The sequence below is a fragment of the Lissotriton helveticus genome, chromosome 12 (genome assembly GCF_964261635.1).
Source record: "Lissotriton helveticus chromosome 12, aLisHel1.1, whole genome shotgun sequence".
Taxonomy (NCBI): Eukaryota; Metazoa; Chordata; class Amphibia; order Caudata; family Salamandridae; genus Lissotriton; species Lissotriton helveticus.
Genome location: NC_136073.1, coordinates 272,711,705 through 272,732,000, shown reverse-complemented (window position 1 = coordinate 272,732,000; position 20,296 = coordinate 272,711,705). Strand labels below are relative to the sequence as shown.

At 45.0% G+C, this 20,296-nt stretch overlaps 1 protein-coding gene across 4 annotated transcripts in view; it reads right to left on the bottom strand.

Moving 5' to 3' along the window:
- LOC144798682 (polycystin-1-like protein 3) overlaps positions 1-20,296 on the bottom strand; it is a 1,031,816-nt gene that overhangs the window by 552,622 nt on the left and 458,898 nt on the right. For all 4 annotated transcript variants that reach the window (XR_013603613.1, XM_078669668.1, XM_078669669.1 and 1 more), the window contains exon 14: positions 12,874-13,061. Coding sequence is in view for 3 of the 4 variants with exons in the window: in XM_078669668.1 (XP_078525794.1) it covers positions 12,874-13,061 (188 nt within the window). In the remaining variant the exon portion in view is untranslated. The remainder of the gene's footprint in view (positions 1-12,873; positions 13,062-20,296) is intronic.

Below are 20,296 nucleotides of genomic sequence, written 5' to 3'. Positions count from 1 at the left end.
GTCTGTACATTTACTGGGCATCCTAGATTTCTATAATCCATGGCCTTCATGGCAAGCGAAGTTCAAATTGCGGCGGTTAAGGCAAACCGAAATTAGATTCGTCAACACAATCCCACCAAGGCTGTCGAACACATCAACGGGTGCTCCATAAGCAGGGGTGGAACTGTTTCTGTAAAGTAACAGCCAAGAGACATGTGGAGCACTCACGGGGCCATTTTAATGACTGGATTTCGCAGACACATTTCAGCGTTATGCCTTCTTTCGTGCAGTCAACTCATTAAACAGCAAGCAAAGCGTTGATTTGTTTTTAGCCCCCATCAGTTGTTCCTATTGATGGGGCCTTAACCAATGAACAAGCGGCAAAGTTCTTATCAATTTTCTGCATCTTTTGTCGCTGATCATGTCATTAGAAGTTAGTCACTTTGCACGCACCCTTTGTCTGCCGCAGAACTCGCTGGTGTCCGTACATTTACTGGGCATCCCAGATTTGTATAATCCAAGGCCTTCATGGCCAGCGAAGCTCAAATTGCAGCGGTTCAGGCAGACCAAAATTAGATTCCTCAACAGAATCCCACCAAGCCGCCATGACGGTCCTTAAATTTGCATGCTTCATTAATTGATGGCCCCCTGTGGCCGCGCTAAGTGCGCTGACTAAACAAGCTGCATGCTGGGACATGTGGTCCATTAGGAAAAAATCTATTCCCACAGTGGGTTCAAAAGCGTCCATCATAATAAAAGATAATGTCCGTTTGCTTTGTAGGAAACCAGGTGTTGGGGCAGCTATTTTTTACTTGTGGCAGGCTCATGGCGCCATTATGCAAAGCTAATCCCCTGATGAAGATGCATCCTTGCCTCAAAACGCGTTGGGAGATCTTACAATTACTGGGATGTTGTAGTGGCTTGAAAGAGAAAGGCTGGATAGCAGGCAGACTCGGGGAATTCCCACTTCAAAGCTACGGGCATTTGTTGGTACATACATATATATATATATGCCACACGAGATTCTTGACTTGAAAGAATCGGAGGAACACAACGGGGAATACTGGAAGAATCTTTATTGTCACAAGAGCAATGGCATGACGCGTTTCGGTCTATGCCTTCATCAGATGCCTGCTCCAACACAGCTCTCCTGCCAAAGCACTCACATTTGTAATCCCAATCGTTCCGCCATCGGTGGTTTTTCAGGTGGGCGGAGTCAAAGTCCCCAAACAGTACCAGCATGCACCTCTCACGGCTTGCAGGTAAGTGGCTTTGCATCAGTCCAAGTATCCTCGCCAGGGCTCTGAAATGAAATCTGAACGTGGTTTGTGGTATTTAGGCAGAACTGTGCTGGTGAAACAAATATCCTTCCCGGGTCCCCAAGATGCTTCAACTGCACAACTCCACTATCATCTTGACCTGGAAACTTAGATACAATAATCCTGGTTCCTCCAGCAGTCATAGACTGCGATGGGCAGCGGTCGACTTGCTGAGAGTGGATGCGGTGGGTCTGAGCTGTCCAAAACGTTGGATAAACAAACAAACGCCGAAGCTGTCCTTGTTGCTCTGACCTCTTGGTGAAGCGGGTTACCTCCGGCACGCCCAGGATTAGCACGCAAAAAATGCCACAGGAGATTCTTGAATTGAAAGAATCGGAGGGACACAACGGGTAATACTGGAAGAATCTTTATTGTCACAAGAGCAATGGCATGATGCGTTTCAGTCTGTGTCTTTATCAGATGCCTGCTCCAACACAGCTTCGGATTTCTTGTATGCTTCATCGCCTATTTTCTAATGGGAATGACCTAAGTGGATGATGTTTTCTAATGTATATACAAACAATAAAGTTTTATATTTTAAAAACACCCTGCCATAATACAGGACACTTTAAACATGATCATTGAAATCATGCAATAATTTGATATTGATTAGCCGAGAACATATTTAGATAACTTAAAATTATTGTACATAATAACAACATTACAATAGGTGAGGCATATTCACATGTGTGTTAAAGTAAAAAATAATACTCGTAAGGGAGGTTGTTAAATGAGTCAAACCTTATAAGTTGCGAAATAGAGGTTATACAGAATAGATGGGCTGTATCTCTCATCTCTGTTTCCCCCTCACCATCATGCCACATGATGGGGGAAAGCCGGTGTCCTATATAGATGTATACCAGGCTTATCATATGCACTTCCTATCATCGAGCAGTGTCTAGGGCCCTAGGACCTGCTTGCCTCTTACGTAAGGATAGGCACTCAAGTTTGGACTCCCTATTAAAAAATGAAAAAAGTGAAGAATAAGTGACCAACTAAAAATGTTAAAATCAGATTGAAAAAAAGCGGCATAGTGGGAATATTAACATCCTATATGTGTGGCCAATTCCTGTCCGCTATTGAGTCCTCTGGGAATTTTAGTGTTGAGATCAATTTTGTATTTTGATTCCATCATACAAAGCTGTTTTTCTCTGTCATCACCCGTAGGGTGTTTTGGGACTCTATCAATGCCATAACACTGCACCAAGCTGCTGTTGCATTCATGCTTTTCATAGAAATGCCTGGCCGTGGGGTAACTCAAGTCTCAATTGATCACAGCTCTTAAGTGTTGGAGAATCCTAGTTTTAAGTTGCAACTTAGTGCTTCCAATATATCTGGGGCCACAAGGGACCCCAGCACATATACAACAAAATCTCTGGTGCATGTAATACATTTGGTGACTTGCTTCGCCCTACCATGCTGAATAATATAGCTTCTGCGATTTTTGCTGTTCTTGCAGGCTTTACATGAATTACGTTTGATGAAGCCTTTTGGTGAGCCTAACCAGTTATTGGTGAGACTGGTTCTCGTTGGTAGCTGTGAACCTAGTGGTCCCTCAGTGACCTTGGTCTCCTGTACGTAATAAGGGGTAATTAGCCAATACATTTGCCGCTGACTGGGCCAGTTTCTAATAAAATCCAGTTGCTATATTATTCAGCATGGTAGGGCAAAGCAAATCACCAAATGTATTACACGCACCAGCGATTTTGTCCCCATTACAAATATAGGTGATGAAGCATACCATAAATCCGATTCCATGTGTTGCTTTTCGCCCGCACAGAGATCTGATGAAGTTAGGATGGGTCCCAAACACCCCAGCAGTATTTTGAATTGGATACATTTATCAAATTCCCTCTGAATTATTGCATGATGATTAACAACTAATGTGGTTTATATCAGGGCAGGGCAGTTTTAATGCAAAACTTTATTGTAGATATATGTATTTGCATTAGAAGCATTATTGGCTCAGGTCGTTTTATCTGGAATATAGGTAAATTAGCAAACTGTAAACCCATTTCCTTGTTTTGCTTTTCGCCCGTTTGTTTCGATGAGGAACAACATATCTCGTGATAGTATTGGACAGTCCTCTTTTTATGATTGGTGTCATTATTTATTTATTATTATTGCGGTTACGACATCTCGTAGTCGAGATCGGGTAAAATTATAATGTGATCATGATTCGGTTGGGTTTAAGTATACCAGGTATGTCTATCCAACACAAGTAATAAGTTGTTGGGATTGATTTTCTGCATCAAAAACGTTACTGATTTTGAATCTTCCTTTGTTTGTATCAAAACTTTATTGTTTTTGATTCTCAGTTTTGGGGATGCAATATTTCCAAATGGGATGAAATTGTACTTGCAATCCATAATCCATATGACCCATGTCTGGTACGCTGCTATCTTTAATTTCTCGATGAATTACAATTGCAAAGTTGAGATGATTGTGAATGTGCAGTAGCTTTTCACTTTCCAATGATTGCAATGAGTATTTCTAGAGGCAATGGTGCACATTATATTCACTTGAAAAAGGCTTTGCCGAAACGCGTTGAGTTTGTGCACAATAAAGTATTGTGCTGTCCTGAGGTGTGCCGCTTTGTTTTGTCTGGGATTCCCTAGAAATTGCATTTGAATTATACACTGACGGCAGCTGCTGCCGTCGCTGGCACCTTGTGATGGTGCAGCAATATATATATATACCCGGAAGCATCTGCAGTTCCTGTAACGGAGCAGCCGCAGCAACCACCGGCTATCAACACCCGCGCGGACCCGGCAACTACGGACGGAAGACTCTCACGGCTGTGATTGAGTCCAGTCCCAAGTAAGTGCAGGGTTGCGCTATTGTAAAGACAAGCCAGTGAAGGAGTGAGGAGTGCGAAGCAAGCGACGCCATTGGGTGTATTGTCACGCACGGCACTTTCCTTTATTTACCCACGAACTTACGCAATACCATGGCCGCCGATGTTGTTAGAAGCCTCGAGGAAGCAGCAGCCGAAATGTTCGATGACTTGCCAGTCACCGAAGTGCAACTGATGACCACTCCGACACTGGCAAAAGCGCGGGGCTGTAAAATGAAAGATACTTTTAAACAACTAGAGAAGGCAATGCGGACAGTGCAGGCCAAGTGGTGGGAGCATAAATCACTCTCTCGCTACTTGGAAGTGGGTCGTATCCCACGTGGACTGCGCATTATGCTGGCCCCCAGCTATGAAAACCCGGACCCTAACATGCTATCTGAATGGGCTGAATGCAATTTAGATTCCTCCTGCCGGCTGTTGCGGATACTTGTGAAGTATGCGGAGAGCGATAGAGCAGCCTTACAAATCAAAATAACTGAACTCAATGAGCAGATTGCTGGGTTGGGAGTAGTAGACCTGGAGAAAAAGTATCGGGAAGAAATGATTCTGAGGTTAGCGAAAGAGGAGGATATCATTAAAAAGCGTAAAACCTTCAAATTTCAAAGAGACAAGCTGGATTACCAGAATGAGCGCATTTTTACTTTTGCCAAGAAATATGATTCCTTTAAACAGGACAAAACAACAACTCATGTACAGCCTTCAACATCTGCCATTAGTGATGCAGTACAGTCTTCAACCTCCATGTCTGATTTAAGTTCAGTGCCTGGGAGCGAATCAGACAGTGAACAAGCTACCTCGAGATCTCGGTTGGGGTTTATAAAGTTATCACTGGCTCAAGAAGTGGACTGCTTGAGACAGGATCGCAGGCAAACACTAAGACCACGCAGCCCCAATCAAAAACAAGACAGAGAGCCAACATCAAACGTCGGGACCGCAGGAGCTTCTACAAGATCAGACAGCGCAGACAAACCAATTTCCAAAAAGAAATCTCAGAGGAATAGGAAGTGCAGATAAATGCTCCCACCAGTGACTCTCTGTCTATAATCAATCTCACTGAAATGCATTTGAGCCAGAATGAAATAAAAACATTATCTCATACTGCCCTCCCAGCAATTTTAACTATGTTCACACACGAATGGATTTGTTCAAGTACACCCACAAACTAAAGCTGAGGAAATTCCACCTACTCAACAAAAATAAGACATGAGCGATATCAGAACCCACCGCCACATCCAGCTCTAGTCCATCAAGTGTTTCAGATGGCGAATATGAGTTACTTTGTGATTTGCAGGATCTGCACAGAGAAGGCAGCACTGATGGGACAACCTCTGATACTATTGTGCAGCCCAGATTGAATGCACCAGGATTAACCAAATTCAGACCCAAATCCACATTTAATCCTATTTTAATGCATGATAACATTGATGTGTACAACAAATTGGTGACAACACAAATTAAGAAGTTATATACTGTCACCCTGTCAAGTGAGAACAAGAAACACAAGCAAAATAACACCTATGGAAGTTTGATGCATAAATTACAAGGGAATATTAATGTGGTGATAAGACAATCTGACAAAGGTGGTAACATTGTCCTCAGGCCAAGGTCTATGTATATGGAAGAGGCTATGCAACATCTCAGCAACCACCAATGCTATAGACGCAGTGAGTGGCCAATGGTCAAATCAGCTTGGAACAGTTTTAACTCCAGACTGTTATCTTGGAAAAGTGCGGGTTTAATTAGTGGTGATAAGTTCAAGTTTTTGCAAAACCAACTACCCTGTTATTCCCGTCTTTTACTTAATCCCTAAAGTGCACAAGGACCCTGTTAGACCACCGGGGAGACAAATCATTTCCGCCAAAAGAAGCATCTTTGAAAATACCTCGCAGTATATTGATTTCTTTCTTCGAGAACACATCAAAAGTTTACCTTCTTACCTGCAGGACACTGATGATTTCCTAAGGAAAATTCAAACAATAAGCTGGCAGCAGGATTTCCTGCTGATCACGCTTGATGTAGCTGCATTGTACACAAGTATTAACCATCTGCAGTGGAACATTATCTGCAAACTAAACCTGCCCACATTTTGAAGCACAACAGAATGGTAATTGACATGATTCAGACCTGTCTCAATAACAACTATTACCTTTTCCACAGTCAAGTGTTTTAACAGATGAGGGGTGTGGCAATGGGGGCTTGCTTCTCCCCCAGCTATGCCTGTTTGCATATGGGGCTGTGGGAGGAGCAAGTCCTCAGAATCAATTTCGACTACACCATGCAGAATCACATTGTAGCAAGGTATCGCTACAGAGATGATTTATTTATCATCTGGAAAGGCTCTGAGATGTCAGCTGAGAATTTTATTGCAGCGATTAATGAGAATAATTTAAATCTCAAATTCACAGGTCAGATGAGCAGAGTCTAAGTGAATTTCCTTGATGTGGAAGTCTACATTGTGGATAATAAACTGGAGACTAGATTACATCGCAAGAATACAGCAGGGAACGCAGACCTGCATGCCACCAGCCACCACCCGGATCATCTAATCCGCAGCATCCCCTACGGAGAGATGCTGCGCATTAGATGTATCTGTAGTACGGACCATGAGTGTAGGCAGGCTCAACAGAGGAGCAAGTTCATATTTCTGGCCAGAGGCTACTCCGCCACTGTGTTGGACAGAGCTATTTCCAAAGCGAATTTGACATCTCACCTACCAACACAGGGCAATTGCACTGCCACACCATTGATCACTGACAAGCCAATTCTGGATCCACCTAGACTCATTACAACTTATAGCAGACAACACAAACAATTGCGCAGTATTATACATAAAAACTGGCCAATTGTACAAGGTGATCCAGTCATTGGTGGCACACTATCCAAAACTCCAGCTATCACATTCCGCAGGGCACACTCCATGAGCAACATGCTCGTGAAAAGCAGCCCGGAGGTTTGCACCAATAGTTCGTGGTTGCAAACCGTCAGTGGTTTCATCAAATGTGCTTCCTGCAAAGCGTGCAAATTGGGTAAGAATAAAACTTTGTACATCACTCCTTTCAGTGATGTTCCAGTACCCATAACTAAAAAACTGATGTGCAAATCTGATTATGCGGTGTATGTGCTGCAGTGTACGTGTGGCCTGCAATATGTTGGGAGCACCAAATTGCAGGTTCACAAATGTATACTCCTGCACATGCGGGCAATCAGCAACCAGGACGAGGCATACCCGGTTGCCAGACATTTTAAATTGACCCATGGGCGTAGTCTGGAATTTCTTAGTTATTTTGTAGTAGACATGGTTCCACAACTGCGCAGGGGAGGTGATCGAGAAGCCCAGCTTAGAACACTTGAAACATGGTACATCTTTGAGCTAGATTCCAAAACACCTAATGGTTTAAACTCAAGTGAGGGTTTGTTTACATGTATATGAATAGCTTCAGGTTCAAGCTTTATGGCCGGTATGGATACATCAGGTCCAAGTTGCATGCTTAATTCCAATTATGAATTCATTTTTGTACGGCTGTACGCGAGAGAAGTTTCAAAATTTATGTTTAGATTTATTTCACTTTTTCACACGAGGGATGGTCCTTAAGACCCACACGCACTGAAGAGTTTCTCGTTACCTCTTATAGATATCTACGCACATTGTCTCAGACCACATTCCTAAGGCAGTTTGGACGTAAGGCAGTTACTGCATCACAAGTTGCCCACATGGGCTATATTGTTTTAGTTTGGTTCTACATTAATAGGTTTGTACATCCAACCTCTAGGTGGCAGCAGGACAACAAAAGTTACCTATCGTAGTATTATGGGTCAGCCATTATTGGTTGTTAGGCACCTTACTAATATCTACGCTGTATCATGTATGATGAGTTATGTTTCGACTAGGCATTGTGGACCTATGTCATCAAATCAGCTATAAGATGTATCCTGATTGCAGTATTTTGCACAAATTCAGCGTATTTTTGCACATTTAACCCCTTCCATGTTGATGACGAGCTCAGCTCGTCATCAGCGTAACCTGCCGTACGCGGATGACGAGCTGAGCTCGTCATGTAACGCGGTAATTCTAAAAATGCCGCACACAGCGGGAAAAGCTGCCGCAGCGATGCGTTTAAAAGCAGTTTGCACATTTACAATTATATTTTACATTGCTGTGTATTTATTGCGTATTTTGCACATACCTGAAACACTTTGCACTTTACTGTTTTCTGCTGCTAAATCCTTGATTTTTAACAATGAAAATTTATTGTGGAGCCATTTTCATATTGATTTAATATAAGTTTCCAACGAACTATAACATGCGTGGGCAGTAATCTGTTTTCTATGTCCTTAGGCCCTGTGGTCATGTGATTTGCACTAGCACTTTAAATGGTGTGGCTTGCCTACACAACGTTATGTGATCAAGGGCTCATTGGGCCCGAAACACGTCATGGCGGTCATTGGTATGCACAAGGAATAAAAAAGACTGCAAACTACCTACTTGGGTCTGTTTTCGTTTTTCCTGTATGCTGGATGAAGAAACGAAGTTCTACTGATATATATATATATCCATACTAATATTATAAAAAGAGAGCCCAAACCTTTGTGGCGGGTAATCTCAGTACCCACAGCACCAATCACAACACCCAATATAGCGTTGATAAGGGCATTTGCAGCAGAAGGACATAGGCTATGCAGACGGCCAACATATATATATTTTTTTTTTGCAGGGTTTTATATAGCGCAAACTTGACCCGAACTGAATCAGGTATCAGAGCGCTTTACATAGCACCAGTTACCTTACATGAGGACACACATTCATTTTTGTTAGGCACGGGGAGATTAAGTGATTTGCCCAGAATCACAGGATGTTTGGCGTCGTTACCAAGACTCAAACCCAGATCCCCAGGTCCGAGGTTGAGTGCCTTAGCCGTTAGGCCAACTCCTCTATACATTTAAAAGGTAAAAGATCCGTGCCAGCAAAGTAGTCCCTTGTGGGCGTGTCTGCGTTGTGCTGTGGGCGTGGGCGTGACTAACGCTGGGGGCGTGTGGTACGGCCATCACATCGTGGGCTGTGGGCGTATGCTGGGGGCGTGACAAATGCTGGGGGCGTGACAAACACTGGGGGCGTGTGTCCGCCCTTCATGCCATGTGAGTCGTACATACAAGCGCCAATTACGTTGCTGCGCAGCATCAAGGGGCATGCTGGGGGCGTGACACGCTGGGGGCGTGTGTCCGGCCTTCATGCCATGTGAACGCAATTGCGCGGCATCAAGGGGCACGCTGGGGGCGTGTGCTACGTGCCGCCCTTCATGCCATGTGGGTCTTACATTAATCAGAAGATCGTCTGCTGTGGCCGTGTGCTGGGGGCGTGACAAACGCGTTCACCTGGAGGCCTGGTAAGTAACGTTACTGCAGCTTCTCCTGTGCGCTGTTACTGAACTCTCTCATTCAACGAAATTACACGCGCCTGCTACCATCAACCAGGGCTCTAGTCGGGCTCAGGCGGCGGATCAGTACACTCATTACACGTGCCTGATAACATCAATCAGGGCTGCAGCTGGGCCTCAAGCGGGGGAACACGCGCCTGCTAACATGAAACAGGCCTGCATCTGGGCCTCAAGCGGGGGAACACGCAAATGAGCATGTCTGCGGGGACAATTACTGCAGCCTCTCCTACTCGCTGTCACTCAACTCTCTCATTAAACGGATTTACCCGTGGCTGATAACTCTCTCATTCAACGACATTACACGCGCCTGCTAACATCAATCAGGGCTGTAGCCGGGCTCAGGCAGCGGATCACTACACCAATTACACGCGCCTGCTAACATCAACCAGGGCTGCAGCTGGGCCTTCTCCGTCCCTTTTCTAATGAAACAAAAAATGTTGTCTACCGCAAGATTTTAAAATAAATTGCCCTTGCCCAATACACATATTACACACATTCTATTTCATACCCGGACAACGTCGGGACGGCTGCTAGTATATATATATATATATATATATATATGTAAATAAATTAATTTGTTTACATAAAAATGGGCGATATTATGAAAGGAGCAGTACGATCAATGAAGATGCTGTTCCGATTCATGCAGTTTTTACCTTTTGGGGTTGTAAGCCTGGTGGAGTTGTCGGCACGTATGATGCACAGCCGCTCCGATGTACTGGGAAGTTCAACCCTGCTGTGTAGGACAACCAACGGGTGGCTTAAAGGGGGTGGAAATGCGGTGGTGAGTAGGCTGACAGCTTAATTTCTAATTATCAATAGTTTGTTGTTGACAGTCTTGTTGGTGACTGATGGCAGTCGCCATCTTGAGGGTGTGAGAAAAGGAGAGTGTTGCAGGCCAATCTCAAGTTGTGTAAAAGGTTCAATGTATTTCTCTCTTGCAGAGATTACCCAAGTTTGTTTTTGATTGCATGTTCGGTAGTTGTTGGTGCTTTAAGCAGTTGTAACATGCATTTTATTGGTGGTTGTGGATTTGGAAAAGCAGAGATACACAGACTCACAGCCATCGTAAGCAAGCTCAAACCAAGCACTTCATCTGCTTCTTGAGTCTTAACCCGTTTGGTGCGTCGGACGGTGGGGAGCCGTCCGCGCACATGGTACAGGACATCCCTCTGGTGTGGGCACCAGAGGGATTTCCTTTCTGTCATAACACCCTCTGGAGCTGGGAAAGAGCTTACCCAGCTACCGAGGGTGTTCTGATCATTTCTCCGAAATGATCATCGGCACGCACGTCTGATGACGTAATTTCGGAGAAACTGTAACTCAGTTTTAGTTTCACTGCCTCAGTGCTCAGGGGGCTTTCTCAGCCCCCTGAGCCAGACGGGAGAGGTAATATTGGAAAGGGGAGAATTTTGGCCCTGCCTCAGCGACCATCTAGGGTGACTGACCAAACCAGACATTACTGAAAATTAGACATGTGGGAAGGTCAGGGCGGTGTGGCCTGCGTGGATCTCTTAACATTTTCCTACCCAGAATCCCCTGCAAACCTCAAATTTAGCTAATAAAAATCACAGTTTCTTCACTTTTGTGTATGGGAAAGTTGTGGGAGCACCGGGCCGCCACAAATTTCCTACTACCCAGCTTTCCCCAGGTCTCCCGAGAACACTGGTACCTCACTTGTGTGGGTAGGTCTAGTGCCCTCGACAGGAAACACTCCAAAATATACTGTGCAGACTTATCGATTGCAAAACTACCTGGTTCTGCGAGGGAGTCATCAGCATTTTTGGTCCTGGGATCAGCGACCATCTAGGGAAACCTACCATACCCAAACATTTCTGAAAACTAGACATTTAGGGAAGTCCCGGGCGGTGGGGCTTGCATGGATCTCCCAACATTTTCCTAACCAGAATCCCCTGAAAACCTCAAATTTAGTTAATAAAATCACATTTTCCTCACTTTTCTGTGTGGGAAAATTGTAGGATCACCGGACCACCACAAATCTTCTACCACCCAGCGTTCTACAAGGTCTACCGATAAAAATGGTACCTCATTCGTGTGGGTAGGTATGGTGTGGCCATCTAGGGAAACCTACCAAACCAGACATTTTTGAAAACTAGATACCCGGGGGAGTCCAGGGAGGCATAGCTTGCAAATAACCTTTGCTTCTAAACGCTATATTCTGTCCCCATTTCGGAAATACATAGGTGTGCTTGATATCTATTTTTCACTCGTTATATTTTATCAAATGAATTGCTATATATCCGGTACAAAGTGAAAAAACACTGATAGACGCAGCTCAGCTATTGGCTCTGGGTTCCTCTGGTTCTTGATTAATCTACAAGTCCTAAATATCCCCACAACCAGCGGGGTCCAGCGGATGTAACTGTATATTGCTTCCAAACATCTTTCATACTTTGAAGAAGTTACAGGTGAAAATGTTGGCACAAATGGCTGTTTTTTTCAACTAATTTGCAATATTCCTTATTTTCAACTGTTAGCTTTTATTAAAAAAAAAACTTCAAGGATCTACACAAATGACCCCTTGTTGAATTCAGAATTTTGTCTACCTCTCAGAAATGTATCGCTATCCAGGATCCATTATTGCTTTCACACCCATTTCTACCACTAATTGGAAGGAGGTTGAAAGGATAAAAAGAAGCAAAAATAGGCTATGTCCCAGTAAAATGCCAAAACTGTGTAGAAAAGGTTGGTTTTCTGACATAAGTCTACCTGTCCCTGATAGCTAGGAAGAGGATGATTTCAGCACCACAAACTCTTTGTTGATACCATTTGTAGGGAAACAACTGATGCTTTCTTCTGCAGCACTTTTTCCCCCATGTAAAAAAAAAGTTGCTTTATTTTGGCTACTTTCTGGGTCCCATCCAGGGGAATCCACAAACCCTTGCTACCTTTAAAATCCCCATGATGTAGAAAGAAAAGGACTCATATTTGGCGTGGATACCATATGTGGACAAAAAGTTACAGGGGCCTAAGTGCGAACTACTTCAAATAGACAAACAAGGCTTAGCACAGGGGGGAAAAGGTCTAGCAGCGAAAGGGTTAACTGTGGGTGGTATTTGTGTCAAAGTCATCTAATGCCAAAGATTGAGTTGAAGCTGGTCTTACCACGAAGTGTGTTATCAGTCACAATGTGCATAATGTACATTAAGTGTATTTTTAATTAAGGAGTTTTAAAGTTCCTTTGTCCATTGCAGGGATATTGATACAGATACACGTTAGGCAGCGGGACTGCAGGACTTGTGAACACACACCACAAATAAGTTACCCGGCACATCATTGTCTGAAGATCTATTCCAGAACATGAGGTTGATGAGCATGCTGAGGATAAGAAGGGTGAGACAGCAAGAAAGCCGCTGGACTCTGGTAAATGGGCTCCAAGGACAACGGGTCAGCACTGAGAGCCATAGGTGATCTTTCATCAGTCTTTCCACAGAATTCGAGAACATCAAGTAACTGGAGAAGGAAAACAAAGCACAAGGTTACAGGCGCCCAGATAATATGTACTGGGCATGCAGAACTTTAAGGGTTGGGTTACATAGTTTGCCCCAATGATGAAAACTTGCTCCAACATTTCTAGACAAAATACGTTGCACTGGTGCATTTTTCCACCAAAATCTCTGGTTCGCATAGATGCGACCATTTGCAGTGCCATTTTCAATCAACATTTAAGAATAGCAAAGTATACAATGGTGCCAGTGTTTTTTGTTTTATTTAATCAGTTATCCAACTTCACAGCCAATTGCATAGTGTGGAAAGGTTGCCTACTCCAGCACTAAACCACGTTCAAGATTCTCAAAACTTGGGAAGCACCTAAGAGACTTTGGGTCAAAAGAAAAAAATATCCAGAACTGTGTTGCTTTGCTAGGATTTAGTCCAAAAGAAGGTCGACAACAGAAGAAGACAATGATAATCCCACATAAAGAATGAATATTAATGGCTCACTACCAAGTTTTGGATGAATGTGTGATACTATGTGTAAACAACAAAGGCCTGGCTTGCATTTTGAGCAATGACTAAGGCCCAGATGTAGGTATAATAGATTTACCGATTTTTAATTACCGAATTTTACCGATTCGGTAATTAAAAATCGGTAAATCTAAGGGGTGGATATGTAGGTATTCCAGATGTGCTGGAATACCGATTCTGAAGAATTCGGTATTTACCGATTCGGTAAATACCGAATCGGTAATGCCCATTCATTCCTATGGGTTGAAGCCCATAGGAATGAATGGGCATTACCGATTCGGTATTTACCGAATCTGTAAATACCGATTTGCACAAGGGTGCAGGGGGTGTCACTTTGACACCCTCTGGCACCCCCAAAACAGGCTTGGGTGCCATGTGGCAGGCATACATGCCCTAAGGGCAGGTCTGCCTGTCACATGGCATAGGTGTGCATGCACACATGTGCTTGCACACCGGAATCGGTATTTTACCATCAAATTGGATTTGATGGTAAAATACCGATTCTGTAAGGCCTCTGGGACTCTGAAGAGTCCCACCTACATCTCGGTGCCTCAGAATCGGTAAATTTACCGATTTTTTATTTTACCGAATTGGTAAAATTACCGAATCGGTAATTTTACCGATTAGTTAAAATAATGCCCCCTACATACCTGTCACCCATATACCGGTCGGTAACGGCCGAAAATACAGATTTTCGGCCGTTACCGACCGACCTACATCTGGCCCTAAAAGCTTAAAAAGAGCTAGCCTCAGTGAAAACACAAAACATATTTTCTCTATCCAATTTATCGGTGAGATAAAGAATTTAATGCATGAACGTATAGCAGGTAGGTAAGATTTTATTGTATTCATTATATTAAAATTCAATACAATATATTAAATAATAAAACAACCTAATGGTTCCAATGATATAGAAAAATATGATCAATCATTCATCTCTCACAATTAAAATCCATGTTCATAAAGTTATATACATAGCATCTGAGGCTGGTTATTTGAGCTGACTCAAATTAGCTCTATCAATGGGAAAAATGTAGTTAAACACCCAATGGAATTATTGGAGCTTCCGGGCAAAACAGAAGCGCACAGCATCCTTAAGTGACCTTGGGCCAGATGTAGGTCGGTCGGTAACGGCCAAAAATCGGTATTTTCGGCCGTTACCGACCGGTATTTCAGAAATGGTATGTAGGGGCATTCTTTTACAGATTCTGTAAATTTACCGATTCGGTAAATTTACCGATTCTGTAAAATACCGAATCGGTATTTTTACCGATTCGGTAAATCTGAGATGTAGGTGGGACTCTTCTGAGTCCCACAAGCCTTACCAAATCGGTATTTTACCATCAAATTCAATTTGATGGTAAAATACCGATTCCGGTGTGCATGCACATGTGTGCATGCACACCTATGCCATATGACAGGCAGACCTGCCCTTAGGGCATGTATGCCTGCCACATGGCACCCGAGCCTGTTTGGGGGGGGGGCCTGAGGGTGTCAAAGTGACACCCCCTGAAAATCGGTATTTACCGATTCGGTAAATACCGAATCGGTAATGCCCATTCATTCCTATGGGCTAAAGCCCATAGGAATGAATGGGCATTACCGATTCGGTATTTACCGAATCGGTAAATACCGAATTCTTCCGATTCGGTATTCCAGCACATCTGGAATACCTACATATCCACCCCTCAGATTTACCGATTCTTAATTACCGAATCGGTAAAATTCGGTAATTAAGAATCGGTAAATCCATCCTACCTACATCTGGCCCCTTGTGCGGGCTTGTAGAAAGAGCTGTTTCTGAAATTTATTTTTCAAATCCAATGCTGAGGGGCATAGGCAAAGAATGTGTTCTACTGTTTCAGGAAATTAATTGCACAAGCAACATTGTCTATTTTATCCCCGGTCTTGTTTCAAGAGCCCTCAAACTGCAATAATTGAAATATGAAAAAACCCAAACTGTAAAAAGTTGTTTTTTCCCCTTGTATTTAAGTTGGAATCTAAGTACATTTACCTCTAATTGATAAAAGGTGCAAATGTACAATGAGAATTCTTTAAGTTTGTTATTGCAAGTAAGTCACTTTCATGTGACACCACCTTCATTTTCTTTTTGATTAGTAGTTTACGGGATATCTTAAAAATTGCAAGAAAGGTTTTTATTGTGGGAAGCTGGTGATTTCCTGGCAGGTGTTTTAACGCCACATCTAATGCAATCGGTTGCTCTCCTGGTTATAATTCCAGATCTTCTCTAACTATACTATACTTAAGATATGTACAATTGCTCCGAATGTACACTAATGCTGGGCTATCCAACCTTTTCTGTAATATGAGGTACTAATGTTCAATAAAAATCATTCCAAGTTACTATTGTTAGTGTTGTAATACGGACTACATCAAACAAGATTAGATTAAAGACCACCATCAACAAGATTCCCAGCAGTGGTCACATCAGTGCATCATGCATGATTGCTAGCAGTAAGCGCCCCTGGTAACAAGGTAATGTTAGTAGTACGTATCCCCAAGGCAACATGGTTTATCACTCATATATTAGTTTTAAATATATTTTGGAAATTCAACCATTTTTCTCCAAACATCAGCTTATGAGTTATGACAATACACAAATGTGTCTCAAATACACACTTTAATTTTGCTGTACATATAGTAATTCATGCAAGTAAAAACTTCTAGTTTAGTAGACTGGGATACACATAAGAGAGCTATTCACAGGACCTAGAGAACTATCAGTAACTCACAAGCTACTCGGAAGAGGTACGAGGCAGGGATGCCCTCTCTCGCCCCTCCTGTTTGCGCTGGTAACGGAGCCCTTTGCCTACCTTGTCCGATCTGACCAGCTCCTCATGGGTAAACGAAGGCCCGGTGTGGAGGAAGATAAGATCGCCCTCTATGTGGATGACGCTCTGTTATTTTGAGCTGACCCAGCTCAGTCAGGACCCCGCTGCCTCAGGGCCTTGAGCCTTTTTTTTGTTTACATTTGTTTTATTGATTTCCATTGCATTAAACACAATACAATCCCATTTGGCCACCCCATATACCCGTGCTGTACCCCCCACCCACCTCAAGTGGGGATCTGCATCTACCACCGGGTAGACCAATGTGTCCATGAGAGCGAGTGGTGGTGGTCCCCCTACTTATAATGCATTCAAAAACCCAAAAAACAAACATCCCCTTCCCCCCAACCTTACCCCCCCTGCCCCCCATGTGCATGGGAGTACTAACTTGAGGAGCCGGTCCCCCTGGCAAACTCATCCGCGAGTCGTAGAACGCTGAGGTATTTCGGGCAGGTGAGTTCAGTGAATTCCCCAGCTAGAAGAGAAATGAGAGGTTGCCAAGTAGTGGTGACGGAGTCCATTGTCTGAGTAAGAGTCGCCTGTATCCGCTCCATACCCATTATATACCAGAGCCTATGGATCCAGCCCATGCGTGTAGGTTTCCTTGTAGTACCCCAGAGTGAGAGGATATGATGTGTCGCTGCCCCTACTGCCAACCCCATCTGCCTCCCCCTGATCGATTTAAGTGGAAACGTTAGGGCGTTGGGGAGGCCTAGTAAAGTGTAGGTTGGAAAACGGGGAATCTCTGTCTCGAAGTGTGTGTCAATGTTGTGAAGTACTTCTTTCCAGTAATCCGTTATCTCCTCACACTCCCACAACAAATGGGTCAGTGTCCCCACCTGACCACACCCCCTCCAGCATGCGGAACTGCGACTTGGATTACTTTGATGGAGCTGTGCCGGAGTTAGGTGCCAGTAATATGCGATCTTAACTGCCGATTCTGTGCTCGCCACATTCCTTGCGGTGTGGTGGGCCCTATGGTAAATGTCATGCCACTCTTTATCCGTGAAAGTTCTTCCGCGCTCCAATTCCCAGCGTCTGTGACCAGCAGAGCGCGAGGTAGGCGGGGGTGGGCTTAGCATTTTATAAAGGTCCGTGATCGCTTGTCTGTCGGATTTTTTCGTGATGAGCCATTTCTAATATGCTGTTAGGCGCCGACTCGCCAGCGGTAACATGTCGCTGCTTGTGAGCCAGTGGCGAATCTGGAAGTATTGAGAATGCTGTGGCGCAATCAGGGGGTACATCTCCTGCAGGGTGTCAAGCTGCATAAAGCCCCCACGTCAAACAGTTGACCGGCCGACCTACATTCTGAGGGTCGCCACTGTTGAAATGCCCTAGGGTCCATCCCAGGAGGAAAGGCCGGATTATCGAATAGTGGCGTCATTGGCAAAGGGAAGGTGGTGAGGCCTCTATTGATCGCCACCGCATCCCACACTTTGAGTAACGTGCGGGTAATAGGTGATTTCTTGATATAGGATGGTCTGTCTGAGCGTTGCAAAAAGGGGACCTTCCACAGCGACATTTGGGTCATCGCCTGGTCCTGGAATAGCCACCTTTTTTCTGACTCAGAGCAGTTCCACTCCAGGAGATAGCGAAGTTGTGTCGCTTGGAAGTATCGAAGAAGGTCAGGGGATGCCCAAGCCACCTTCTATAGGAGCCCGCCTGGCCAAGTCCCTGCAGAGTCTCGGACGCTTACCCGCCCATACGAACTGTCGTAATGCATCTTGCATTTTCTGAAGCATCCCGATCAGTGGAGTTACTGGAATGGTTTGGAACAGGTAGAGGATCTTGGGTAGCAGGGACATTTTTATCGCCGCCATGTGCCCCAGCCAAGAGAGCAGTTGTTGCCGCCACCTCTTCAGGTCCCCTTGAAGTTGAGCAAAGAGTGGCGAGTAATTGTGCTCAACCGTCTGGGTTGTGCTAGGCGTCAGGGTGATCCCCAGGTATGGCAGAGACATGCGGGAGGACAGTCCCCCAAACTGCCGCAGACCGCCAGCGGTTCTACTGGCATTACAGCCCAGGGGAAGAATCAGGGATTTCCCTACATTCATCTTAAATCCCGAAACTTTCCCAAAGGTCTCCATTTCCGTTAGGAAAGCCGGCACCAAACGTGCGGGATTGTCTACTGCCGCAAGTATGTCGTCTGCATACAGGCTAATGGTATACGGCTTGCCTCCAAACATGACACCAGCAATATCCAGATTGTCACAGATTCTCTGCGCAAATGGTTCGATATAGAGGGCAAACAACAGAGGCGAAAGCGGGCTCCCCTGCCTAGTGCCTCGCCGAATATCAAAGGGTTGCAAGCCTATGCCATTAACCCAAATTGACGCCTGGAGCGCGTCGTAATAGCTAGCGACCCATGTACGGAAGCGATCCCCAATTCCGAAGCGTGCCAAAGTCTTGTCGAGGTATCTCCAGTCCACCCTATCGAACGCCTTCTCGGCGTACACCGATAAGAGAGCTGCGTCCGAGTCATTAAAATGGGCTTTGTCTATGACATGCAAGAGTCGCTTGGTATTATCGCTGTACTGCCTGTTGGGGATGAAACCCGATTGGTCGGGCTCTATGATGCCTGGCAGGCAAGGACCTAGTCTAGCCGCCAGAATCCCCATAAAGATTTTGAGGTCTAAATTGAGCAGGGAAATGGGCCGGTATGCGGCACACTGTGAAGCGTCCTTGCCGGGTTTGGGCAGTACGATAATATCTGCAGAGAGCATGTCCTGAGGGATGGAGCCTGGTCCCTGGAAGGAGTTGAACAATTTGGTAAGCACAGGCGCCAGCAGTGGGCAAAAGGCTTTATAAAAGCCTGCAGAGAAGCCGTCTGGCCCTGGTGCTTTCAGAGGCTTGAGGCATGCTATCGCCGATACCACTTCCTCCGTCCGTATCGGGGCATCTAAAGAGAGCGCGTTGGCCTCATTAGGGACTGTAACCGACTCCCCGGTGAGATAGGTATCCCCGCCCCCTGGGTCTAAGGCTGGATCTGCAACACAGAGTGAGGCATAAAATGTCCGAAACGCTTCCGCTATCTGTTCATCCTCTAGGAGCATGTGCCCCCCTTGGCCCTGAATAGTGGGGATTTTGGAGCGGAGGACCCTAGCTCTAAGCTTACTGGCCAATAAGCGCCCCATTTTGTCGCCTCCCACATAATATGTGTGTCGGACGCGTAAAGCTGCATATTCTGCGCAATTCAGATCTAGGCTCGCAAGCTGTGCCCTAGCCGCTTCCAGCTGGTGCCAGATTCTAGGGGCCCTTGTTCTACTATGTACCTGCTCTAATTCTAATACCTGGCCCGATAGCGCCTGTCTCCGATCTTTACGTTCTTGAACTTCAGCTGCTGCTATTGCTATGAGGTCTCCGCGTACCACCGCCTTAAGTGCCCCCCACACCGCAGTCACTGGTACGTCTGCGTTATCATTAATGCTCAAGTATTCTGTAATACGTTTGTGTAGTTGTTGTGTGACCCCCTTGCGTTGTAATAGAGTCTCCCTTAGGCGCCACCTACCTTTGTGTGCTTTCGTGCGAGGGACCGCTACGTGCAGTGTGACTGCGTCGTGGTCCGAGAGTGCTGCCGGGATAATGTCGGAGTCCGTGACTAAGGGAACTAGGTTAGTAGACCCAAAGAAGTGATCTAACCGGGCGTATGTGTGGTGTACATGAGAATAGAATGTGTACCCCGTGGTGTTGGGGTGGGCCTCCCTCCAAAGATCTAAAAATCCTCTGCTGGTCAACCACTGCCTACCCTCCTGGGAGATTGCGCCTGTGGAGCCATATCGGTGGCCTGACCTGTCCTTGTCCCGGGCCATCCCCAAATTAATATCACCCCCCTCCAGTGTATATTGCGTTTGAAATGCAAGGACATCCGCCTAGGCA